This window comes from Oreochromis aureus, linkage group 15 (genome assembly GCF_013358895.1).
Source record: "Oreochromis aureus strain Israel breed Guangdong linkage group 15, ZZ_aureus, whole genome shotgun sequence".
NCBI lineage: Eukaryota > Metazoa > Chordata > Actinopteri > Cichliformes > Cichlidae > Oreochromis > Oreochromis aureus.
The window spans coordinates 8,583,465-8,610,204 of NC_052956.1; the positions used below are offsets into that span (position 1 = coordinate 8,583,465).

A 26,740-nucleotide genomic window follows, 5' to 3' on the forward strand; every position below is an offset into this window, starting at 1 on the left:
TTTCTGTAGATCATATATTCAGACAAACATTAACAACATTTTTTCAGTTTGTGTTTTAATATTAACTTGATGATTAAAATTTTAGAAGTATGTAGATGACACTTAACGGCAAGCGTTTATTTGTAGTGCAGTTATGTTGTGATACCAATACCAAAATGCAAATAACCATCTTGTTTTTTTTTCTACCAGAGCAGATTTTCAAATAAAACATATTATTATTATTATTGACAGTACTTACAGTTTTGCAACTGATGGCTTCCATGCAGCTGCAACCAGCGCAAACCTGTGCCTGGCTACGGGCGTCCGCGGCGGAGTCGACTGGATGAGGAAACTGGCCTTCCGCTACCGACGAGTCAAAGAGTTGTATAGCACGTACAAAAACAATGTGGGGGGTAAGCCAATCAGAATAGACTCAGAATAGAGTTGAAAATGAGTTTTACTTTAGTTAAACTCTACAGGAGTTGAAATGTTCTAAAATTATATTCATACCCTGTCTGGGAAACGGGAGAGCATTCAATCCTGATCATCTATAAGATGTTAAAAAACCGTTTTGTTTTGTGGGTTTTTAACTTTGTATAGGACTATTTAAATATTAAAGTTAATTTAATTAATAACAAAATAGAAGAATAGAATAGTCCCTTGTTGTCACTGAACACTGTGCAATGAAATAGTGGAACAGTATAGACATATATACAAATACAGCTTATTTTTTAATGCTCAAATAAAATTGGAGTGCATTGTAGAGTGCTTATAGAGTAAAGAAGTTGGTGCTGTGTTTTAGGTCTGCTGGGTCCTGCTAAGAGAGATGCCTGGCTGCAGCTCAGAGCTGAGGTGGAAGCTCTGACTGATTCCTGGCTCACCCACGCACTCAAGTCCCTGTCCATAATCAGCTCCAGGTGCCACTTTCCATTTTATTTCCATGATTTACACAGATGGCAATGTCTCTTCTAGTCCTCTCTTCCTTTGATTACCGTGGTTAAGTGTTAGGGTTGGAACTAAGCACCAGTGGACACTAGAGGCACTCGTGGATCTATTCACGCATTTACCTACCCACCTGTACTGTGCATAATATGGCCTATTGTTTCTCTTTGTCCCTCAGGAGTAACTGTGTAAATGTGTTGGTGACCACAACACAGCTCATACCAGCGCTGGCCAAAGTTCTCTTATATAGTCTGGGATCTGTTTTTCCTATTGAGAACATTTACAGTGCAACAAAAATAGGTAAGCACACGTAAACACACGCATCTGTACTCATGCGCACACGGTCCATAAATTTAAAACAAAGACTAAATTAATGATTTCATTCATGGACTGAATTAAATAATATAATATATTGTGGAATGGAAGTCATCAAATAGTAACTGGATAGATACAGTACTGTGCAAAAGACTTGAGTCACTCCTCATATCTTTATGTTTTTCTAGGAAAATGGGAAATAGGTGCAGTGATTTATTAAAACATGCACAAACACACGCAGGAAAACAGTCCATTTGTACAATTCACACAAGTTTGAAAGTCAGTGTTTAATATGACCGCTTTTATACACAGCCTGGACTCTCTTATTTAGGCTTTCTGGTAGTTTCCTTGAGAAGTCTTCAGGAGTAGTTCTCCAGGCTTCTTAAAGACATTCAAATCTTCCCCTCTCCATCAAGAGAGTGTGTGTGTGTGTGTGGGTGTTTTAAATCCAGGTATGCTTTTACTGCATCCTTTTCCTTTTTTTGTGCTGGAATGACTCAGTGTTAAGATGTTAAATGGCTTAACAAGCAAAAAAATCATCCCTGTGAAAATGATCAGATATAAGAACTCGACTGAAAATGGTGAAAAAGCTGCAAAATAAATAAATAAATATCGAGACCATTGCTAAACAAATTACAAGATAATCTGGATAGCTGGAAGCAAGTGAGGGGTGACTCAAGACTAATTTAAACGTGTGCTCTTATACTACTAATGTCAATGATTTTGATTGAAAGGGAAGATGACCTTTTTGAGGTGGATGATGTCATACAATCTGAAACATAGCTCCACCCAGCAGATGTTTCATTAGCCACATTAGGTGAAGTCACCTGTGTGGGTGTAGAGTGTCTTTAATATGACTCACTTATCCCCATACTTACAGTATTCTTCCAGCATTATATCTGCACTCAGCTTGTGTGTTCCCGATCTGGCCTCGACACACATGTCGCTCAGGCCGCACGCCTACACTCTGAACGGACTCTAACCTCAGCTGGTTGCGACAGTGTACCGCAACCATGGCCAGTGCTAACTTATTGAAGAGTGGAAACAAAACAACTCAGACTGGGGTTTGGGTAGAAAGATACAACACTCAGGAAACGTGTGTGTGTGTGTCACTATGTGATACGCCTTGATTCAAACAGATGTAACAATCTGATATTTTTAAAAACTAGTGTTTAAGGTCAGATGCCACGCCACTTCTGGGTACGCTATTTTTAAATGGAACTATTAAATAACTAGACACCATCTTGTGTGTTTGTGTTTGTGTTCACTTCACCCTAGTACGCACAGCTCTACCTCTTCCTGTGTTTTATTTCCATCTAAATAAAGGAAAAACCTGTGAAAGCCATTTGTTTGTCTCCAGGCAAAGAGAGCTGTTTTGAGCGTATAGTCTCCCGCTTTGGCACAAACATTACATATGTTGTGATTGGCGATGGAAAGGATGAAGAGCATGCCGCCAGCCAGGTAAACAAATGACACCTGAACTTTGACCCCTCTGACCATGTGACCCTCCTTCCTCCCCCTTGTTTATTTGTTTTTTGCAGGAAAAGAGAGTTGCTTTGAACGCATAATGCAAAGGTTTGGCAGGAAAGTAGTGTATGTTGTAATTGGGGACGGTGTGGAAGAGGAACAGGCGGCCAAAAAGGTAATGGACCCGCAACCTCACCGTGACCCCCGCCTACTCAGCACAGCGTGTGCTCTGATTGGACGAAGCCCGCCTTTCTTTGCTGCTGCAGTTTTGTGTTGGTCCTTTACTTTTTCTGGTCTACTTGCTTTGGTTTTTGTTTTGTTTTTTTTCATGGAGTGACAGGAGACTTTTGCAACTGTCAGAGTGAAAATTTGAGAATGAGCCTCGGCTGCTGATGGATATTTTGCACCAGCTTTTTCAGCGTCAGCTATTCCAAATTTGTGTCAATAACAGATTATTATTAGATTGACATTGGCATCTGAAATTGTTTAATGAATGGCTGCGTAAATGTACACGCTGACTGGGCTGTGAACAGCCTCATTTGTTTAGAGCAATGATCCTGCGTATCCTGTGACGTGTCTCCTGTTATGTGTTTTTAACTGATGTTGTAGTTGTACAGTATAACAAAAAAAAGGAGAGATAAGTAGTGATCTATTTTAAGTTTGCTACACCAGGGTATTTTCTTAATCCTCTCTTCTACAGCTTTTGGTTTCATTCATCGTGCTGGGTGCTGGGGTTGTTCAAAAATGGCTTTGCATTTTGGGATATACTCTTTTTTTACTTTCTTGCTGAGCACTAAATACATTGGATTTGGATGGTTTTCAAGATTAGCATGTTTCAGCTCATCTTAAAATGGGTTCAGTCCCCCTCCTGGCCCCCATCAGTCTACACACAGTACTCCACAAGAACCTAGTATAATAGGATTTTGAAGTGGTTTGTCAAGTTATTAAGAATAAAAACCTGGAATAACCCATTCGCATGACTACCCTTCACTTGTGTTAAAGCTCTTTTGGCAGCAGTGAAAGGAAATGAACCTTCAAGCTTTCATTTGAAGGTTTCTCCAGTTCTTCTTGGCAAAATTGTTAAACCTCAGCCAGCTCAGTCAGACATTTTCAGGTCTCTCCAGAGGTGTTTAGGTCTGGACTCTGGCCGGGTCAGTCCAGGAGTTTTCCCAAAGCCACTCCTGTGCTTTCTTGGCTTTGCACTAGGACCTTTTTTCCTGCTGAAATCTAATCCTGAGCACTCTGACAAAAGTTTTCACTCAGGATTTCTCTATATTTTCTGCATTCATCATTCCCTCTATCCTTACTGGTTTCCCAGTACTTGACAGAAAATTACTGATGGAGCATGATGCTGCTACCACCGTCTTTGACTGTAGGATTGGAATTAATGAGGTGATTCTCAGTGCCTAGTTTCCTCCATTCGTCTGTCTTCATTTTAGATCAGATTGGATTACTGTCTTAATTAATGTTTCTCCCATCCATACAAAGGATTTTATTCATAGTGACTACTGGGTTCTTAGTTACATGGCCTCTGTCCCAGTTACAGAGTTTGGCTGAAACAAGGAGGACATTTAATAAAAGTAGGAAGCACCACAACTGTGAGTGTCATAACAACGGGTTTGTTATCATCCATCCATCTATCTTCTGCCACTTATTTGGCACTGGGTCATGAGTCTACGCAATACAACAATTTGCAAATCACATCAACACGTATTTTATTCACAACACAGGGGTCATGTTTACCTCTGTAGCATCCCCTTTTCTTTTAACAACAGTCTGTAAATATCTGGGAACTGAGGAGACCAGCTGCTGGACTTTTGGGAAAGGAATATTGCTCCATTCACACAGTCCAGTGTCACAGCATCAGAAACGCAGGCTTTTGAACTGAGCACTCTTTAGTCCATGTTACCAAAATTTTGATTCATCTGACTGCAGAACAGTTTTCCTCTTCCAAAACTGAGGTTATTGTACTAAAAATCTTAAAGATACAGTACCTAACCAGATGCTTACTCTGGATGGCATTACCTTGGCCTCCAGTAACACTGGAATGAGTCTTGGAGTCATTTTTGACCAGGATGTCTCCTTCAATGTACATATTATATATTGTAAGGTCTTTACCTTACAATAAAAAGGACCTTGAGGCAACTGTTGTTGTGATTTGGCACTTTATAAATAAAACTGAATTCAACCTGATGCTCCTTTCATACCCAATCATCTTAATGGCCTTCCTCAAGTTAACTTGATAAGTAGTAAACTTTTGATCTAGCTATTTTGTTTTTAGCACCACTTTTAGGCTTTTCTTGTCCCGATCTAAACTTTTTTTGTGCTATTTCGCTACCATCAACTTCAAATAAGCCAATATTTTTCATAAAATGGTACATTTTCTCAGTTTAATATGTTTATTGTAATATTGGTTTATGAGATTTGCAAATCATTGCATTCTGTTTTTATTCACATTTCACAGAGTGACCCAACAGTTTTTGGGGTTAAGCATGAAGACAATATTTCTGTCTCTAATTTTGGGACAGTATCACAGGACTCTGAAAACTCTGTTGTCTTGTTATTGTGGAGTATTATGTGTAGACTGTGTTTAGAAAAAAACTGAATTCATTTCAAGATTAGTCTAAAACATAATAAAATGTAGAACAGGGTGTAAAAACTTCCCACATACAATTTTGGCACCATTGTTAAACCTTTTTAGGAAACTATTGACTTCAGGTTACAGTCAGCAAAAAGTTAAATTAGCTTAGCATAAAGGCTGGAAACATTGGGGAAACTGGTGTTTTAAAAATTAAAAATTTCTTAGAGTCTTTACAGCTCACCAATTTAGTTATATCTTGTTGATTTAATTATAATGAAAACAAAAGTCAAAAACAACAGCTGCAGGGATTTTCTATGGGTTATATGAGTGTTTCAAAGTAGAGGCTAGCATCAGTCAGCACAAATCTTGTTATCCTTCATACATTTTTTAAAGTTCTTTGTACATATTATTGCTGATACATATATGTATTACAATTAAGTTGGTGATATTGAGAATTGCCCTTTATAGATTTTTGTGCTTTTTTTTTTAAGGCTAAGGTACCTATTTTTAAAATTTTTATGCTAAGCTAAACTGACGAACCGCTGACTGTAGCTTCACCAAGAGGGAGAGATGAGTGATATAAACTGTGTCATCTGATGTAACCTTCTGAACAGAAGGATAAGCATAATTCCCAAAATGCCACCCTTTGTCTTAAAGCCTTAGAAATGCATGGATTTTTGTTTGCAGTGCAGCTACAAGCTACAGTAGTGTAGCTTGCATGTGTTTAGGCGGTGGTGGTGTGCAACAGTGATAATTGTACGTCTGATTTTAATGATGTGTGTCCACTCCGCAGCACAACATGCCTTTCTGGAGGATATCAAGTCACTCTGACCTGCTGGCATTACACCAAGCACTGGAGTTTGAGTACCTGTAACTGTTATAGCAATATGGACTCATTGCATTGTCACATGGACACGGTCAGCCAGGCAGCCCCTTTCTTTTGTATAACTATTTAAGAACACACGACACTGCAAGTGTTTCTGTGATTACTTTCGTTTCCTGTCTTGTTTTTTGAATGTCTGGATTTACAAACTCGTAATGGTCTTAAGAGGTTAAAGGAGGTAAAGAAGAGGAAAGTGGGATTAGGAAAAGGCTATCCGACATCCTTGCTCAGCCCCGCTGGTCCTGATTCTGGGGACAGACCTCTGAAAATCCAGTCTGCTGTTCTTGCAGCTGTAGCAGGCTAAAACTGTCAAGGCTTAAGACCTTCCTTGGACTGGGAGGATATTTTTTTTCCCTTGAGATCTAGTTTGTGGTCAGAGCACCCAGGTGGAAATGAGGACTTGCGGCATCACTTGGGGGGTAAAGATCATTGGCTATGCATTAATTTGAAGGCTTCTCTGTACAGACCATATCATGTATACTGGGATAACAGCTTTTTTTGTAAGGGTTTTGTTCCCGGTGGTATAATAATCACGACAAAAGAATGCAGTCTGTGGTAGAAATTTGTGTAAATTATTTACAATAAACTTACATGACAGTGGTAGGGTTTTGGGGTTGTTTTTCTTTTTCTTTTTGGTCAAATAATTGGAAATTTTGAGGCTCTTTTGTTTTTTCCTTCTGGTTTTTGTATTTTGTTTTCTTTCTGGTGGGTGGGGCTTGAAGATGTGCGTCATGATGTGTTGTGCCTTAATGTGTTTGAATGTCTTTTCTTTATTCAGAAATGTCTATGTATGTAGATATAAAGGAGAAAACTTATCCACATGACCTATGCATCTTCTTTCATAAAAGAAACAAGATCGTTAACACAACCTGTGATACTCTGAAACTAAAGTCACAAAATGACAGGGCTATAAAAAGAAGTAAGAGCAATCTGTTAGTGAGCACACTGAGCCTAAAGCTAGAGTTTAACATCCCTATTGTGCTCTACCTGAATAGATTGCCATTGAACCTTATGGCAATCTGTCCATTTAAACTCCTCTTAAGGTTATTTTCATGGTTTTTGCTTAAAAAAAAACATGAACCCCCCCCCCCCAAAAAAACCACACACCACACAGGTACCATTTCGTATTCTGCTAATGTACTGAGAGAGATGACAAACAATAGAATATTTAGATTTTTTTTCTAAATTCAGAATAATAACTGATTCAATAACTGTCCCATATTCAATATCCATTATATGTACATTGAAGAATTCTAAGCCTGTTAATTTGATTATGGTTTATTTATAGCTCATAAAAAGCATCAGAATACTTGATTTCAAGCAGTATAAACACTCTTTCTTTTGGTCTGGTTAAGTACCCACAACCTTAAGGAAGACTGCTGACTTAGTTCTCCGGGTCATGATCATTAACACCTTCCATAAGGAGGGTAAGCCACAGAAAGTCACTGTTGAAAGGCTGGTTGTTCACAGCGCTGTATCAACGCATATTCATGGAAAGCTGACTGGAAAGGAAAGTTGTCGTAGGAAAAGGTGCACAAGCAATGGGGATGCCCGCTGCCTTGAGGGCATTGTCAACAACTTGGGCGAGCATCACAAGGAGTGGACTGAGGCTGGTGTCAGTGCAGGAGCCACCAGATGGAAAGAGGCTACAGATGTCACATTCCTCATGTCAAACCACTGCTGAACCAGAAATGCGAGGAGCATCTTACCTGAGCTGAGGAGGAAAAGAAGTGGACTGCTGCTCGGCGGTCTCAAGTCATCTTTTCAGATTAAAGTAAATTTGGGATTTTTGTTTGAAAATTAAGGTCCCTGAGTCTGGAGGAAGAGTGGAGATGCACCCAGTCAAGTTTTTTCAGTCTGATGATTTGGATTTTCATGTCAAATACTAGTGTTGATGGTAGTCGGTCCATTATGTTTTATCAAGTCCAAAATCAATACAACCATTTACCAGGAGATTTTAAAGCACTTCATGCGTCCATTTGCTTACAATCTTTATAGAGATGCCAATTTCCTTTTTCCAGCAAAACCTAGCTCCGTCCTGCAGTACCAAACCTAATGGCTTCCCAACTGAATCTAACACAAACACGTGTTCTCTGTAGAGTTGCTAAAGTCAAGGGGAAGATGAAAAATAATCTGACACCAAAATACAGATGATCTGAAGGCTGCTGTCAAAGCAAACTGGACTTTGATTATCAACTCAGCAGGGCCACAAACTGATGCAGTAATTTGTGGCAAAGGAGACTCCATTGAGTTCCATTTAAATGAAGCTGGGCACTGTATTATAAATTAATGATCGTAGGAAATATTCTAATTATCAGGCTTGATGTATGATTTCCTTGAGTTATAACCTATTATAATTAAACCCAAAATAAAAAGGCTTGAAATACTTCAAGTCATACTTGATAAATGAATTAAATTATGCAACAACCTCGTGTTAGTCTGGCTTTTTGATGTACTCGATTGTAACCTGTATCCAAACCTGCCAAGCTGCACAAGGTAAATGGTAGGCTTCTCATGCTAAAGGATTTTACATGCATCAGTTTGTTTAAAAAAATAAAATAAAATAAAATACAGAAGCGCTGTTATTAGACTTGGTTTACATGTCATTTTTTGGCACTAGTACTATAGCAAATAGAACAATCTAGAAAACCAATTACTTCAATGGCATTCATCTCAAACATTTAATTTCTCTCCAATTAGGTAAAAGTTATTCCTTTACATTCTTTCTTGGATAATGTTCCATCTAAGTGCATTCATTTGATGCTTGTGTTAGTTTTAACATTTCAAACCTCTAATGTCCAATGTAATACATTGGGAGGCATTCAGTGTTAAACTACAACCAATAGAACAACAATTTACATGTTTTTAAAGGACAGACATCCTGCTTGAAAAGAAGCCGTTTCAACTCATCCAGGGGCCTGTTCTTCGTACCTCGCTTACTACATCCAAGATCAAATGACACATCCAAGATCAAATCATCGCGCTAACTTTGAGCTCGCTAATCCGGTTCTCCGAACACACCTGTTGTTGACGATTAGTATAGCTGGATGAAGTAATCTGAGATCACTGGGTGGCTTAAAAGGGGCTACGCATCGATAGTAGAAACATTGATCGGCAACCCTGTGATTGGTCGGCGAAGATGTCGAAGGAGTGCGCTCAGTATTTCACGGCAGCAGACCAAGAACTCTTGATTGAGGGATATCAGGAGTTTCAGAGTTTAATTAAAACGCAGGGGAACACTGCAAAGGCTGCAAAAGCAAGGAGAGAGGGCTGGCAGAAAGTTGCTGACAAATTAAACTCGTAAGTGATCCATGATATTACATTATATCATGTGATATTATTTTATTCCGCATTATATTATATTACATCATATCCTCTTTCACATTAGAGCCACAACAGGACCCACTAGAACATGGGAAAAAGTAAAGTGAAATATAAAAATATTCCACAGAATGGTAATATTTATCACTTATATTGCTTTTAGTCTATGACAAGAGACCCTGAAATAATCTGTTTGTTTGTTTATAACAGCAACCAAGAAAAGGGCAGAGCAAATAAAGACAGGTGGTGGTCCTGCACCCCTCGTCACACCCCTTTTGTACTGTGACATTTATTGACATTGTGGGTTTTTTTGTGTGTAGTTTGACATAACACTCCATCACTTTTACCTGTTCCCATGCAAGGGGTGACTGAAGCATGCACAGTAAGTCGGGAGTAAGTATATACAGTACAGTAAGTATATATATATATATATATATAGAGAGAGAGAGAGAGAGAGAGAGAGAGAGAGAGAGAGAGAGAAATAATACCCTCACGGGAGAATCGATATCTCTATGAGCACACCGTCGCGCCGAGCTAAAGGATCCCGTCTATCCCGCAATATACGCTAAATTCTGTAAACTCTCCTTATCAATCTTGCACCTTCCTTGCTCGCGTACAAACGGACAGGACATGGCTGCGACAGACTTCCCAAATCCACCTTCGCTTTTTAGCCGTGGTCTGTCATCTTGATTGCACGTAGTAATTTACTATTACTACTCTAAAATATGAATTACATCTGACATGATCTACTACATGTAATAGAATGATTAATAGTACATTTCCCTTTTTTTCGGAAATGACCTGTATGTATCTGTATGAAATCAATAAAAGAATCAAATACATTATCTTTAGTTACATTGCTAATATTTATTTATGGTAAAACAGTGGCGAAATATCGCTCTTGCTTTCATATAACTGCAGCGGACATACCTGAGTGGCCGCGATCTAATCCTGTAAACCTGCTCCCGAGCAGGTTTACGCTTACGGATCTGTTGCTATGACAGCAAGTCCCAGATGAGCTTCGGAGAACCGAACGATCCAAGATCACGCGAAATCGTCAACATTCAAATCCGGCTAACTTACTTAGCGAGGTACGAAGAACAGGCCCCAGGAGGCTTTAGTTAAAAAAAACAAAAACAAAACAACAACAAAAAACAAAAACCCAAACCTCCAGGCTTCAACCAAAAGATAAGTTTTGAAAGCTTTAATAATGTTCATTATCTGAATGGCTTTTTAGGTTTAGTCAAACCAGCTAACACAGACAGCTACACTACAAAGGGCCTAAATCATAGTAAGTGACCTTAAGTTAAGGTCACCGGGATTTGAACTTTTATTAGATGCACCTATGGTGTGAATTTCAAAACTGCACACTGCACGGTTCAAGTTTAACTCGTTCACACTCACAAATTTGGGGATCCATGCTGCTTGACCATCAAGCAAGGCTAAGCAGTAAAAATGTTATCCAGAGGGCAAAGAGCTTTTTCAAAATTTAAAAATAAATAAAATACATTTAAAAAAAATAAAATAAAATCTGAAATTCTCAACTTGGAGAATGAGCTCATGAAATGTTGCACTAACCAAGCTACGAGATTGGTACACTGTGAAATAATGCTCAATATCCAACCAAGCAACTCAAATCAATAACACACTCAAGAGCTTCATTTCATCGTTTTATTGAGACTTCATTTCTTGGACTTGAAGTATTCCTCAATGACATCCTTGGCCTGGGACTCCTTGCCATAATCCTGGAAGGGGGGGATAAATAAATAAAATTGAGGTCAACTGAGCCCAACGTCACAGACATGTATGACAACAGACATTAAACAGCCATTTGGAAATGAATGCAAGTTTATTATGTGAGGGAAACAAGCTACAATAAACACATGTCCAGCTTTATTTAAACACTACTTGGTTCGGTCTTTGTCATAAATTATGGCTCAATGCAGCGTGGAGGTGATCAGCTTGTTACACTGACAACAACTCACCTCTGAAATTTGTTTAGTTCAGGCACACATGTTTACTGCAGCTATGGTATAGGTATGCTGCTTAGACTGGGTAAAATGCACCAACTCAAGATACCCTGATTTTATAACTACACTACTGATCATTAAAGGGAAGAGGAATTGCATGGATTGCCTTTATAGCACCTTTTTTGCTTACTGTCATTTGGTACTCTATGTAGCCATCCTTAGGGACCCCGGACATCACAGACAGATGACGGGGCTTGTACGCTGGCTCCTCTCTAGCCAGGAGTTAAACAGCTGCATGGCATGAGGCACAGCAACTGCACTTGACTGGCAAATATAATCTTAACTCATAACTTTTGTTTCTTTCCCCGTTATGCTAAATGGAAATTCAGCGATATCCCTCTAAAGTTTCCTATATAGATCAAAAGGCTAATGAAGTGGATTCAGACTTGCCAAAATCAGCATAATTACCTTAACAACGACGCAGCTGCAGCCCACCACCTTGCGTGGTTTACCCTCGCGGTCGATCTTGCACAGACCAACCCACTCACCAAGCTTCTTGTTGTCATCAACCTGCCAGAGTTTAAAAGGTCACTTCAACTTCATGAACGAATTTAACTCAATACAGTAAAAATAATAATAAGCACGGGTAGAAGAGTGCATTATAGTCCAGGCTCAACTGTATCTCAGACAGAAATTGGGTAACAATTGGCAATCTCCTCACAGTGTTCAGTAGAGGGAGCCAAATTATCATCAGTGATACAGCAGTGCTACATTCTCTTTATGCAACTGGTTAAAAAAAATAAAGTAAGAACGCAGTCCAACTGTCCATGAAGATCAAACCAAACCCAAGCAAATTCAGTACCTTGATGAGGTTGATCTGATGCTCGGCGCAGAGGGCCTCCACCAGCTTGACGTACATAGGCTCGTCGCAGTTGGCAGCAAGGACGCAGAGATGGGCCTGACGTCTATGAAAGAACAGAAAAAAAAATAAAAATTAAGTCACATTAAAGGCTACTACATTATACCATTCACACTTTAAACTGATAGGATGGCTCAGATACACGTGAGAAGTTAAAGGTCTCTAAAAGTTTTAAGACTTACTTGTCCAGAGCCTTGGCAGCCTCACGGATACCGCGGGCCAGGCCATCGTGGATGAGTGCGGTCTTGAGCACTTCAGGTAGAGCGGTGTTGACATCCATCACACCTCCGGCAGGACTGCTGCTGGAAGTAAGATGAAAACAATCTTAAAATTTTGAGGAAGATGAGCACAAGAAATTGGGGTCTCTTCAGCTGAGCTTTTGGCATGTCAGAGCGGCGAGCGTCTCACTCATTGTAGAGTGAAGGGGTATCCGACAAAAGATAGGATCATCAGTCATGCACAAAAGCTCAGCTGGAAAAAAAATAAAATAATGAAATTTCAGAATAATATCCAGACTAAAAACTTCCATCTATAACAGGTTTATCAAGCCTTCCTGCATCTAAACTAGACTACGACGGTTTGGGATTCCTCTATTGCCAAGTTACAATCAGTTGTAAATGTTGCAGCCAGACTGCTGACTGGCATTGGCAGTCTTGCACTGGATCCATGTGCATTACAGAATTCTGTATAACGAGGCATATGTGCAATATAACAAAGATCAAGGTGATTATACTAGTGATCATTAAAGGGAAGAGGAATTGTAAACGTCAAAGAAGCTGCCGCATATCAGTATCTCAGGTTAATTTTAAACTAGATTTACTATTGTGTGATTGTATAAACCTGTTAAACATTAGCCCCCTGGACCGGACTATGGACATGTCTCATTTATGAGCTTTCTATTGTGTGCCTTTCTCTCGTTTTTGTACACATTTCTCTTGATTTGTACATATTTCTTGTGACTGTATACATTTCTCCTGTTTGCCATTTATCTGGCTGGTGACCATTTATATTTTATTCCTGCACAGTTGGTGTGGAGCACCCACAATTGCGTTGTACATGTACAATGACAATAAAGGCCTATTCAATTCAATTTTATTGTAAATTGCTACATGCGTGCCAGTAGTATAACTGAACCTCTATCCCTGCCAAGCTAGCCACTTGTCTCATGTGAAATACCCTTTTACGCTATGAAGCACACTGTTACCAAAAAGCTTATGTTTACAAGGTCACTATCCTCTCCTAAACAAATTTTAGCTGTAGTTTAACTACGGCTCTTTTAAGTAACTTTTATTATCAAGTCATCATAGACGCAAACGTCTTGCTCACCCTTCCTCGGCCATTGTAGATTTGCGATGGATGGTGAACTAAAAGTTCTGCAATGAAGAAGAAATGTGACATAAAAGTTATTATCCATTGTAAAGCGCCCACTTTTATAAATGTACAACTTAGGATGTTTGATTAATCCAGACGATTCTGTCAGGAGTTGAGGGAACGCACCTTTCCTGCAGATGAGCAGCGAGTAAAGAGGACGTCATAAGCCCGCGACGCGAATTTAACGCCAGCAGGCCCCAATCTGCGCCTCACTGTGGCGCCAGATGAGCTGCCTGTTGTAGCTTTAGTTAACAGCTGAAACTACAAGTTGCCTCCTAGATATTATTCATGTCTGCCAATACAGGCGAAAAACACGTTTTATGACCCACAGACATAATTCAGACAAATACATCTCAAGGATAGATACACATTTATTCATGTCGTTAGATAAACTCGTCATATGGGGTACTTCTTAATGTCATTAAACATTTCCCATTGGATATTTTCACAGTGTAAACACTGATCCTCCTCAGAAACGGTGGATTTTGATCTTACTGGAATTTTCTTCCTTTAAATGTTTAGAGGAAAACAAGCAAACCAAAGAAGTTTAAACCTTAAGAAAACGTTAAAAAAAAAATGATAAAACGTAAATAATAGTCCATAAATGCAACAGATGCATAATTTTCCTCAGAAATGTTTTTTTTTTAATTTTAGGAAATACATTTTTTCAATAGAAAACATAATAACATAAAATATGATCTCCCCTACCAACTAAAAAAAATAATAAATACATTTAACCAGCTCTCACATGAATATGGAAACAACAACATGAGATGTAGAAAACAAAACAGCATACAATACAATAAATAAGCATCTACTTTGATGTGTGGATAATCAGACCAAATTCATAGGAAGACTGATGCTGTATTTTTAAAGGAGCCACATTAAACCGTGACCATGCTACTTCCTGGCTTTTTAGTGAAGTGGCTCAAAAATTGCCCCCTAGTGGCTGCGGGGGCCCTATGCATCTCTAAAGTCTACTTACAGCAACAAATTGCTCTGCAGAGAACTTTATAATGCATGATTTAAGACTGGATCACATTTTATTGTACTTGAGCTTCATTGGAGCTCTGTTGCTTTAACATTAGACACCCTGATTTTATCAATTCAGCCTTAAAGTCAAAAAGAATTGCCTGGATGTCTTTTGAATCTTTTTCTCTGAAATTCGCACCAATTTTCATTTCACGTCAATGATTAGTTTAGAAATTTGTTAGTGAGTTTCCTTTCTTCATTTTACTACAGCAAATCAAAAGACATTTTCCACCTGTTCTGTACGAGATGTAGTCATTGCGGATTCAGACAGGGGGGGAAAGTAAACAAGATAGCAAAATAGCATCATCGTTTACCCTCACACTATATCTTGCAGAGACGAACACAGTTATCAAGCTAACTTAAACAAGTACATCTTAAGGACAGACTCACATTTAAGTGCTTAGACACAATTTTAATTATATTAATGCAAAATTTAAATAAAGGTTGGTCAAAATAATTTATTTGTTCATGAGAAGTGATGCATTAAAGTAAACGCTTTTAATAATGCCACTAAGTTTAGATATGTACTGCTTTAAAGCAAGAACATAAGGTCACAACAGCTGCACATGAACTGATAACCATGTTCCTAGCAATGCACTGACACTATTTCTATATCTACTTGTTAGACTATTATCCTGCTTGTGACATAATCACCCTGTTTATCAGGTCACGCGTGTTGCCTTCTTGTTCAAATAAAGATGTGATCTAATTTCCCATCAGAGAATTTCAAATCCTGCAATGATTTACCCAGATGTCAATATGTGCTTAACTTGTTGTCCATTACAAACAAAAGTATTCTCTAATTCTAGTTTCTAGTTCTGTTACTGATATTCAATAAAGTTAGAAAAAGGCAATATTTAATACAACGGGCCAGTAAGTGTTTTCATAATGTTCAGACCCTCTGGCCTCTGAAGTAATAAAACTCTTTAACACGCAAGTGAAATATACCTACCAGTCACTTCATAAAGTACACCTGTTCAATTGTTCATTCACTCAAATATCTAATCAACTAAACACATGGCAGCAATTCAGTGCATTTAGTAGGGTAGACATGGCTAAGACAACCTCATTAAGTTCAAACTGAGCATCAGAATGAGGAAGACAGGTGATTTAAGTGGCATTGAATGTGGTAAGGGTTAGGGCCAGACGCTTTTGGGTGTAGTACCACATCGGTAGAAGATCAGTTGAACACCACAGCCTGCCTGAGTAATGCAGTTGACAGTGTCCGTCCCACAGTGTGCCCATGTGTACTGATGGCTGCTTCCAGCAGGACAAAGCACCATTCCATTCCTCAAAGCACAAATCATCACAAACTGGTTTCTTGAACATGACACTCAGTTCACTGTCCTTAAATGCCCTCCACAGTCACTAGATCTCAATCCAGTAGTGCACTTTTAGAATGTGGTGCAATGGGAGATTCACAACGTGGCTGTGCAGCCAACAAACCTGCTGCAACTGTGTGATGCTGTCATGTCAACATGGACAAAATCTCAGACGAATATGTGCTGCACAGAATTAAGGCAGTTCAGAAATTAACAACTGTATCTTTTTTCTTTGTTTTTATTTCCTATTAATTCAATCCCAGAAGCCTATTGAACACTGTGTGTTAAAACAATATACAATACAGAAACATAAGGAAATACAGCATAGTTTCATATGCAGACATATGCTCACTGCAAGAAGAATAAATGGTCTGATTTGCCAAATGTCATAATAAGTTATTTTCAATTTTACTGTTACACAAATATATAAAATGTAAACCATCTAAAGCCCATAAAAGGGTAGCTTTCTTTTAAAGGCTTTTCTTTCTTCCTGACGTGTAACAAGAGGAAAAGCAGAAGTGGTCATATTATTCATACAGGATCTCTGCTAGACTTTTCTCAAAACAGGATGTTTTGAGAAAAAAAGCATGAATTCTGAAAAAATCTCATGGCCCAATTTTTTTTTCTACCAAAATGACCTCAATCTTCTTCCATTAATAAGTTAAGTTAAATGTTTTCTTTTTCTTTTAAATATTTCCACAGGCTTTGTGGAAAAAAAGATAAATCCCCTCTCATCGTCTCATCTTTAATGATTGATCAAAATGTCAACATGTGTCCAGGTTGCAGTCCAATACAGGCGGACCTTTTTATTTAAAATAGTTACTGGATCTGTTCTTGGGGAACATGAGAACGTTTTTATTAAAGATTCTGAGTTCCTTCTGTTAGCGCAGCAGTCTTGGTGGATTTAAAAAGGTAAGAGGCCTATATGAGCACCTTTTGGTGAAAACAAAATGACTAAAGTATTATGGTATTATTTTACAGTGACTGACCAACACTGAAGACACAATATGATCCTCATTTTTGATGAAAAACGACATTTTATTTTTCACTTGTCTCTTGGTGAGTTACCGGAGGTTTTTGTCTCAGTTTGACTTCATGTGAACATGTTTTTTCTTGAGTGGAGACTGAGTGAGAAGTGGGAGTTTCAGTATTTACGCCACAATATTATTTGATGACTGAAAGTGTTAAACATTGTTTACCGGATGAATTTAAAATTATGTGGGACCCTCTTATGTTCCCAATTTGTAAAATATTTGACAAATTATTGACTGCAGTGAAGGCTTTTAACTGAACAATGCTGTTTTATATCTCTGGGCTGTCAGGCTTAATCAGATCACTTTTGCAATATGTATTTTTGCTGCAGGCCTGTTGAGTTTCCTGCAGTTCACAGGTCAGTAAGTAACCCATGAATATTCAGATACTTTGATTTCTACATTAAAAAGATAAAAATTGTGAAATTTGGTTGAGGAGAAGGTGACACATTGCGCATCCTTTGTGGGTTTTTTTTTTTTTTCATATCCAGAATGTGAGAATATTAGGCTGGTCGGACCTTCGCGTTGCTCTGGCAGAGTGGAGGTCTTCCACAAAGGCAGTTGGGGAACTGTCTGTCACGATCAGTGGAGCATTGCTAACGCTGAGGTGGTGTGTCGAGAGTTAAGCTGCGGGACAGCTATCGAGGCCAAAAAAGACGCCTTCTTTGGACAGGGAAAGGATGAGATCTGGTTGGATGACGTACAGTGTACTGGGCATGAGTCGTCCATCCTTCAGTGTCAGCACAAACCGTTTGGGGTAAATAACTGTGGCCACAATGAAGATGCAGGAGTGGTCTGTTCAGGTAAGCCTAAATGATGTTTGACATATTTTTGTTTTCCTTCACAAACCTTCATTGAAAACCTTTTCTTCGAGAAAATGTGCTAAGACATTTATTTATTTGCTGCCACATGTTAACAGCATTCTCAGTCCAATATAATATCACTTTAACAAATGCAACATGTTTAGGTTAGGTCGGTGGATTTTGTCACATTCTACCATTTTCCAGTCTTTCTGCCAAGCTAAGCACTGCATTAACAGTTAAAGTTATCAGAAGTAAGGCAGAATTCATTCACATCAGCAAGATGTCAAAACTGTCCCTTACCGTAAAATGTGGAACTATTGTTGAAATTGAGAAATCCTGTACAACCTAAAAGAAAACCAGCTAACACAGCAATTATGTTAGCTCACCATATGTTATGTGGTTTAGGTTTCTCGTTGCTGCAACATTTCTTCAACAATTAAACTTCGAGAACAGTCATCATGGAGTCACATCTGCTCTTCTTGAGTTAGAGAAAGAAGCAAATGTGCTATACTTATAGCATTTAAAGATAACGTACATGTCTTATGATTGATTTGTTTAATTTAGCTTTTGCTCCTTCTATTGTGGAAAGAAAAATGATGTCACATACTTTTATGCATGAATCAGTATATTTAAAAAATGTATTTAAACTGTGCTAAGATATATTAATTAGTATGTTTATCTTGCCCAGACACTAAAAAACATTTTTATCAAACATTACGCACACAGTCCTGTTGAAAACAATTTGCAGTGTATAACTCCTGATACATTAAAAGTTTAGCTTTGATTACAAACAATTATTTTGTGCATTATCAAGAATTTAATATCAATTAAAAACAGGTAAATTAACAGTTTGGCTTCCTGGGAAGTAAACTTGAGCTTTTGTGATAATGGAAGACAGATTATTTTTTTGCTGGCAAGAGCATTTTTCCAGTCTTGAGGGTATCAGCAGATACTTTTGAAGCAGTATCAATTTCTCCAGTTGACCTTTAACATTCTTTTGCTTTCCCAAAACATTGATTTTGTTCATCTGCACGTAGTGTTTTTAATGGGAGAAACGTTTTGTCAGTCATCCAAGTGACCTCTTCGGTCTCAGCTGACTACAGGCCAGTGGACACTCTTTCAATGATGAGGATGTACACATCGTGGAGGAACGCTGATTGGAGCGAGGAGTCAAGGAGTCCATTTACGTGAAAAGGGGAAGACCATCTCTGAATCGAGGAAGGGGCCTAAGGGTACATCTTTCACCATCTTAAAACACTGTGATTGCAGCCATTCCCCAACTCTCTGTGAATGCTACTAATGGCCATTGATCAGTGGTCTTTGACCAATTGTTGTTGATCAATGGTCATGACAATTTGCATATTAATGATCAAAGAACTGACCTCACAGCCCATTGTTCATTCAGTAGGCTGGTTTGAGTTTTATTTTTGTTCAAATGTACTGTTTATAAGGTTGGGGAGACCTGCAGTCAGCTGAGACTGAAGAAGTCACTTGGATTAGTGATGAAACGTTTCTCCCACTGAAAACGTTACGTCCAGATGAACAGAATGAACCTTTGGGATTTACTTACCCGGAAGATTGAGCATGCATCAAGACATTCTTTTGTTTTCTTTTGGTAATATGCTTTAGATGCCAGTTTCTTCCAATTTGGTTCTGACAAAGTATAAATCTTCACTAGAATTAGTAGTATTATTGTACATAGACTATGGGAAATACAGACACACTGGCTGATTGTATTATTATTTATGAAACATTATTATTTTAATACATTTCATATCCACATCATTTGCAGAACATGTGCGCTTTGAGAAAGGAACCACTCGTTGTAATGGTAGAGTGGAAGTCTACCACAAGGGTCAGTGGAAAAGAGTTTGCAATGACTGGGGCAAGGAAGCAGTTCAGGTGGCGTGCAGAGAAGCTGGCTGCGGCGATCCTCTCAGTCAGAACGAAACACCCTATTTTGGAGAAGCACATGAACTGTCTGCCATCAAAACCACTTGCTCTGGAAATGAGAACTCAATCTCACAGTGCAAACTTAAAGATTTCAGAGAAAGCTGTGTTGATGCTACTGTTGTCTGTGCAAGTAAGTTGTACGTGCCCAGTAAAACTGATACTGTTAGACTGTCCCTTTCTGAAAGAATAACCATGCCCTTAACTTTTTTTTTTCTTTTTTTTTTCCTCAACAGACAGTCAACCCATTCGGCTGGTGAATGGGACTAATCGCTGCTCTGGTAGAGTGGAAATTTACTATAATGGACAATGGGGAACAGTCTGTGATGACAAATGGGGGATGCAAGATGCAGCTGTAGCTTGTCGAGAGATGAACTGTGGGAATGCTCTCTCAGTCAAGTACAAGGCTTACTTTGGGAGAGGTCAGGATCAGGTTTGGTTGGATGAGATGGAGTGCACTGGTCATGAGATGTTACTTGCTGACTGCCCTCACAAAGATTTTGAAGAACATGACTGTGACCACAGTGAAGATGCTGGTCTTGTGTGCTCAGGTAACACAGGCTCTGTTCTGTTTGTTGCTCAAAACTGAGTTTTAATGACAATGACAATTAATGACAATCCTAACAATGCCAAATTTTGCTTTGCAGAGACAGTCAGATTGATAAATGGGAGTGACGCTTGTTCTGGCAGAGTGGAGGTTTTCCACGATGGCCGATGGGGGAAACTTTGTAGTAACAACTGGGGTCTTAAAGAAGCTACAGTCATATGCAAGGAGCTCGACTGTGGAGCTCCAAAAAATTCCAAAGACACCTTTTACTTTGGTGACAGCTCACTGCGAGGGTTCACAAGTAGATGCTCTGATAATGTGAACTCTATCAGCCAATGTCAACTTCAAGAACACACAGGATCATGTGAAGGTGTTTCTCTCACATGTGCAGGTAAAAGATACAGATATACTGCAATCCATGCAAACGTCATGTTTGGACAACTTTTAAAAGAAAAGGTTGGCTCATGTGGAGTATTTCTTTCACTTAATATGTACTCATGAATGTGTTTAAAGGTCTGAGGCTCATCAAAAGCATTTAAACTAAAATCCTGAAGGCTCAGTCTACTGATAGACACTCACAAGTTAAAGACAATATAATGGGTTACAGTTTTGCACTTTAACTTTTTATAAAGGTTTCATAAAGTCATTTCTGCATTCTCTGTTTGTCTGTCTGTTTCGTTGTCCACCAACTACTTCTTTACAATTAGGAGCTGAGCAACTAAACGTGGCATAGCTTAGGACTTTGAAGTTTCTTATCTATATCAGATATTATTATATCACTATGTAGCCTAGCAACCACCTAGCAACATGTTAAAATGACCTATTTTTAATGTTTGTCTGCCTGCAACAGGTATCATTTTATTTAACCACAGTAACAGGTAATTTATATCTACACGACCTCAGTTACTCCTGACATTATGACACCATCAGGCTGGAACCAACTAGCAATGGACTAAAATGACCTGTTTTTTGCCTTTATGCACCTAGAGCTTGTTATAAAAGCATTCTGTTTCAAGACATTAACGTCTCATTTATATCCACATACTCTGATTGTTACATGATATACACTAAATGGAGAAAAGTACTGGGCCACACTTCTTAATCTTTGAATTCTACTCCCATTGCCAACACTGATTTCTGAATCAGGCTCTCAGCCATGTAGTCTGCTCTTAGGCTGTGTCTCAGACTGCTCATGTATGATGGCTAAATATGAAGCTACACAACATATTGCTGTAAAGCTAGTTTCTGCTGTCCCCAAGATGCCAAAAAATAAATAAATAAAAAATCTGTTACAACAAATTTTAAAATTGATGACAACCTTAAAAAAAAAACGCAACAGCTTATAATATTTATTGTTATTTGTTTAATGTGTGCCCTCAGGTCAACCACCGCTAAGGCTTGTGAACGGCACTGACCGATGCTCTGGCCGAGTGGAGATTCTGCATGACGGCCAGTGGGGAACAGTGTGTGATGATGAATGGGACTTAAGAGATGCTGAGGTGGTGTGTAGAGCCACGGACTGTGGAACACCTCAGAGAGTTAAACCTGGTGCCTTCTTTGGTGAAGGCCAAGGAGTGGTCTGGCTGGATGATGTCAACTGTCTGGGTAATGAGACGTCCCTTGGGCAATGCAGTCATCGCTCCTTTGGAGAAAATAACTGTGGTCATGGTGAAGATGCGGGAGTGATTTGTTCAGGTACATACTATTGATGTGTCATTTCACAAAGTGTCTTTTTTTTTTTTACCTTTGGGACCCAAAAAGTTCTGGGATGTAGCATTTTCTTTGGATATTTATTTCATTTTTTTTTTTACTATGTACTCCAAAAAATGTTCAGTTATTGATTACATAGCAGTTATTTCTACAACACCAATATCAGATGGAGTTTCAATTAATACATTTCTTTCATATGAACACCAACTAATTGCTGATACTTTTTCTCTACTGTGCTTTGTAGCTGCCATTCGACTGATCAATGGGACTGACATGTGCTCAGGAAGAGTGGAGGTCCACCATGGGGAACACTGGTCACAAGCATTTAATGTTAACTGGGGAATGAATGAAGCTGCTGTGGTGTGCAGAGAGATGAACTGTGGAGATCCTGTCAAGATCTCAGAGTCATTTGGCAAAGGTCGAGATCTGAGAGGGTACGAGATTCGCTGTAACGGCAGAGAGAGTTCTCTCACACAGTGCACGTTTAGAGACCATACCAGATCTATCACCGATGGTACTGAAGACGCCTCTGTGGTATGCTCAGGTAAAGTCTGATGTCAAATTGAAATTAGACTTTCAAGAAGAAAATGAATCCATCATATTCTTCTTTAAAAAAACACTAAGATGGAAATTGTTTCTGGCCCTTTCACATAACCTTTAAATATTGGTACAAGGGCTTCAGTTACATGAACAAATACAGAAAACTGGACTAACTTTAGAAAAAAGACCAGTGATTTAGTGAAACACTGTGTTCATGCAAAACACCAGATTCAGAATTATGTAGTCAAACCCCAAGCGGTAATTTGTCAGGTACCAGGCTAGATATGGAATATCTAGAATAAATATGGAAACTATGTGGAACTAACAGGTTAGATTAGAAGGCACAAAAACTTAAGACTGTCCAACAGTCTTATATACTGAGTTTTAAAGGTGTGCTATGTTTTTGCGTATACTGTCAAAAGCTCAGTAGGCTTAGTCCAGACATACCACACAAAAATTCATCCTACTCAGACATGAAGCAAAAATATCAAGATTTCACAAGCACAGTCACTAAAAATAATCAAACACTAAGACAATGCAACATAAATGAATACATTTATTCAAGCTTCAAATTCACATCATCTTCCTCACTATGGCCACCACAAACCCAAAACAGATTTAGCCTTGCTAAAGATAACTGTATGTCTATAAATCATGTAATGTCTATAAACATGAATGAAATCTTAGAAGCCCATTAACCACAGGTCTTCTTTGTATCAGACAAGCACACCCATTCATAGATTTCCTCTCTCAACGGTCATTTCCATTAGACCAATTTCTACAGATATCACACACATGTCGATATATTACAGTATGGCTACATTTTCAACATAAAGCATGTTTTACGTGCTTGGACTGTCCACTGCTGTTTGGATCAGCACAAAATTAATGTGATGCAACACAAAAATATTAACCACTTAATCAGTCAGCAGTACATCTCTAGTTCAAAACACCAAAAAAAAAGTCATAAAGTGCACTATATGGAGTTGTGTGTGTCAAGTTGTATTTCATGTACATTAATATAAGAGCTATCATTTCCAGGAAACGTGAGATTAACCGGTGGATCCACTCGTTGTGATGGAAGAGTAGAGATTTATGACAAAGGGCAGTGGGGCACTGTGTGTGCTGATTCCTGGGACATGAATGATGCAACAGTGGTGTGCAGACAGTTGGACTGTGGGAAACCTCACAAGCTTAATGAGGTTGGCCCTGGTACAGGACAGACCTGGACTGATCAAATTGAATGCAATGGAAGAGAGTCTACATTGAATCAGTGTCCACAAAGACCAGGTCTGGACAGAACCTGTGACACAACTGTAGTTGCCGGTGTTTCCTGCACAGGTAAGAAGAAGCAAACATGAAATGCTTAAATGTAATTTTGGCAGATTCTTCTTCTTCTGCTTCTTCTTCTTCTTTTTCTTACTTTTTAAGATATTGTCTTCTGAATTTAAATAATGTGTAATATACGTAAACACATTACAGTTTAAAAAAGAATATTCTTATATACCCGTGGCTATATTTTTTGTTTACTTCACAGGGAGCTTGGCAGTGCGGTTGGTTAACAGTACTGATGAGTGCTCTGGGAGAGTGGAGGTCCGTCACGGCGAGCAATGGCATGCAGTATGTGACACAGACTGGACTCTAAGTAAAGCTGGAGTGGTGTGCGAGCTGCTGGAGTGTGGACGTGCCGTGAATGCTCCTGGTGCTGCTTTTTTTGGCCAAGGCAGTGGGTCAGTGGTGGAGGCTAGCACTTCTTGTTTCCACAGCGTGACTTCTCTTCAAGAATGCTCGGTGAAGGGTTTTACAAGAGAAGACTGTGGGCATGAACATGATGCTGGTGTTCTCTGTGCTGGTAAGGCCTTTTATATCAAAATGTTTTTTGGGGGGGGGATGAATAATACAATGTAAAACTCATCAGTAGTTGGTTTCACAAATTTCCAAATTATAACACTGGAGTGAAAAACTGTTGTATTTAATTTGGTCAACCATGTGCAGATTAATGTTTAACAAAATTATTTTCTTTTTGTGTTTTGGTTTTTTTCTTTAGAAAATGTACTTTTTTACATCTGGTTTAGGAAGTAGGTTTAGCCAGCAACTGTTTTGCCTATAGCTTGCTACGTATTGCCAAACAGTAAGCTGTAGAGGTCACTGTTAGACAAAGCCAGTCTAGGTAATGCTTTGTTTATAGCTAAGCTAAGCTCAGCTAGCTTACTAGTTATTTATCTTACATAGACTTGAGTAGTATGGACTTCATCCATTAAAAAGCAAAAACGTCATATTTCCCATGACTTAAAACAGCTGTTGCAATACTCCTTTTGCCTAACATAATGGACTAATAAACTATATAATATCCAAATAATATTATACTTATATATACAGAAGGATACAGAAGAATCCTTTCAAGTCCTTTTAGAATTTTGTCTTCTTTTTGTTTGTTTTAAGGATGTTCCTTTTTACTTGTATTCACTCTTTCTGCTCTGTTATGCAGCACAAGTCCGGTTGGTGGATGGCTCAGGTGAATGCTCCGGCAGAGTGGAGGTCTTCTATAAAGGACAGTGGGGAACTGTGTGTGATGACGATTGGGAAATGAGCGATGCTGATGTGGTATGCAGACAGCTTGATTGCGGTCATGCCATTTCAGCACCTCTAAGCGCCCATTTTGGTAGAGGCACTGGTCCAGTATGGCTGGATAATGTGGGATGCTCAGGCCAAGAGTCTGCTCTTACGCATTGTTCACACGATGGTTTTGGAGAAAATAACTGCGGGCACGATGAAGATGCCAGCGTTATCTGCTTAGGTAAGAGGCATAGCTCATTTTGAACTGACAAATTATCTCAGTGCTCCTGAGAAAGTTGTTTTGGCTGTTACACAAGAAACATTTATTATCTGCTTCAGGTGGTCAACAGAAGCCCAAAATCACAATAAGTCCTGCTCCAGAGGTGAACTGGGGTGACAAAGTTGAAATTACCTGCACGCTAGTAACAGAACGCATGGGTGGGAGATTTCTCCTGAAAAAAACCCAAGGGTCATTTCAAATGGAAAAATTCTCAGATCATGCATCGGCAACCTTTGTCTTCCCTAAAGTGGACTTAAGCCAAAAGGGTTCATACTACTGTGAATATCAAAAGGTGTTGGCCAGTGAAGTCATCTACTATCCTCAAGGAAATCCTGTTGACCTTTCCGTTGTAGGTCAGTAATTTTGTGCCTTGTTTCCTCTGTTTTGCACAATTATCGGAAATTTAACTAATATACATACTTTGATATATCTATTTATATTGTTTGCAGTTAAACTGGAAAAACCCAACATCTCCCTGATGTCCCCCAGTGCAATGGAACTCACCAATCCTGACACAATTTCTGTCTCTCGAGGCAGCACCTTCACTGTCACTTGCTCTGTTCATTCTATATACCCTAGAGGTGTCTTCTATTTCACACATTTAAACACAAACACTACTGAATCAAAGTCAGCATTTGGCCACTCAGCCTTCTACCTGGCCAATTTTGAGCTCGCTACAGTAAGTCATGAACAGCAAGGAGAGTATGCCTGTCTCTACAGCGTTAGCATCGCCAAAAAATCCTTCAATTCAGTTCCTTCGAAGACTCTCAATATCAATGTGATATAAACCATTCATATCGTTGTTGTTTCTTCTTTTCTTGCTGATAATAAGTTAATCAAGTGCATTTGATTAGCAGCACATGGAAGCAGTAAGTTGTGGACATTTTTCGCGCACTGCTTCTGCATCACTCACTGGTGACGAGTGTTTCACTTGACTGTGGAGCCATTTTGGTTCACTCTTCTTTCAAACTTGTTTTAATTCAGCCACATTGGAAGGTTAGCTCCTGTTAAATAAATGGAACACACTGTAATAAGCCATGTATTGTTGTTCATCCAAGGTTGTGTTTATCAAAGACCTGTCAAGAACGAGAAGGATTGTTTTTTTCATTGTGTCTTTATACGTAAAAAGAGGGTGTGCTGGTCATGTGTTGTGGGGATGAGGACCCAAGTGCATACTCATGTGCTGGATAGCATCAGAGGCATCTGCGCAGCACATAATAG

The 26,740-nt window shown here is 38.9% G+C and overlaps 3 protein-coding genes and 2 non-coding genes across 10 annotated transcripts in view; 2 read left to right on the forward strand and 3 right to left on the reverse strand.

Moving 5' to 3' along the window:
* Window positions 1-6,982, forward strand: part of eya4 (EYA transcriptional coactivator and phosphatase 4) — a 51,560-nt gene extending 44,578 nt beyond the window's left edge. For 3 of the 5 annotated variants that reach the window (XM_031726210.2, XM_039599425.1, XM_039599426.1), the window contains 5 exons: window positions 232-392; window positions 782-896; window positions 1,100-1,221; window positions 2,597-2,697; window positions 6,078-6,982. In XM_031726210.2, the coding sequence (XP_031582070.1) occupies window positions 232-392; window positions 782-896; window positions 1,100-1,221; window positions 2,597-2,697; window positions 6,078-6,158 (580 nt within the window). In that variant the 3' untranslated portion in view covers window positions 6,159-6,982. Of the gene's footprint in view, window positions 1-231; window positions 393-781; window positions 897-1,099; window positions 1,222-2,596; window positions 2,698-2,777; window positions 2,879-6,077 lie in introns of all 5 variants that reach the window. The other 2 variants (XM_031726209.2, XM_031726211.2) reach the window with 1 other exon arrangement.
* A 4,163-nt stretch (window positions 6,983-11,145) lies between these two features.
* Window positions 11,146-13,999, reverse strand: rps12 (ribosomal protein S12). Of its 2 annotated transcripts, none has more exons than XM_031726231.2 (6): window positions 13,875-13,999; window positions 13,704-13,750; window positions 12,560-12,679; window positions 12,321-12,423; window positions 11,927-12,028; window positions 11,146-11,233 (listed from the first exon to the last, which is right to left on the reverse strand). In XM_031726231.2, the coding sequence occupies exons 2-6, from the start codon at window positions 13,715-13,717 to the stop codon at window positions 11,171-11,173; spliced, it is 402 nt and encodes a 133-aa protein (XP_031582091.1). In that variant the 5' UTR covers window positions 13,718-13,750; window positions 13,875-13,999; the 3' UTR covers window positions 11,146-11,170. The 2 variants fall into 2 exon arrangements, with proteins under 2 accessions (XP_031582091.1, XP_031582092.1); XM_031726232.2 differs by having other exon boundaries at window positions 12,560-12,676; window positions 13,875-13,998.
* On the reverse strand, window positions 12,136-12,219 carry LOC116309609. The gene has a single exon (XR_004198638.1). It is a non-coding gene; the product is annotated as a small nucleolar RNA SNORD100 (small nucleolar RNA).
* Window positions 12,760-12,836, reverse strand: LOC116309608. Its single transcript, XR_004198637.1, has one exon. It is a non-coding gene; the product is annotated as a small nucleolar RNA SNORD101 (small nucleolar RNA).
* Window positions 14,000-16,877: 2,878 nt separating the features above from the next.
* Window positions 16,878-26,611, forward strand: LOC116309587 (deleted in malignant brain tumors 1 protein-like). The gene is made up of 14 exons (XM_031726247.2): window positions 16,878-17,014; window positions 17,084-17,161; window positions 17,466-17,492; window positions 17,625-17,936; window positions 19,729-20,019; window positions 20,123-20,437; window positions 20,534-20,824; window positions 21,814-22,128; window positions 22,388-22,687; window positions 23,725-24,024; window positions 24,221-24,535; window positions 25,172-25,480; window positions 25,579-25,872; window positions 25,969-26,611. The coding sequence occupies exons 2-14, from the start codon at window positions 17,110-17,112 to the stop codon at window positions 26,304-26,306; spliced, it is 3,459 nt and encodes a 1,152-aa protein (XP_031582107.2). The 5' UTR covers window positions 16,878-17,014; window positions 17,084-17,109; the 3' UTR covers window positions 26,307-26,611.
* Window positions 26,612-26,740: the final 129 nt, after the last annotated feature.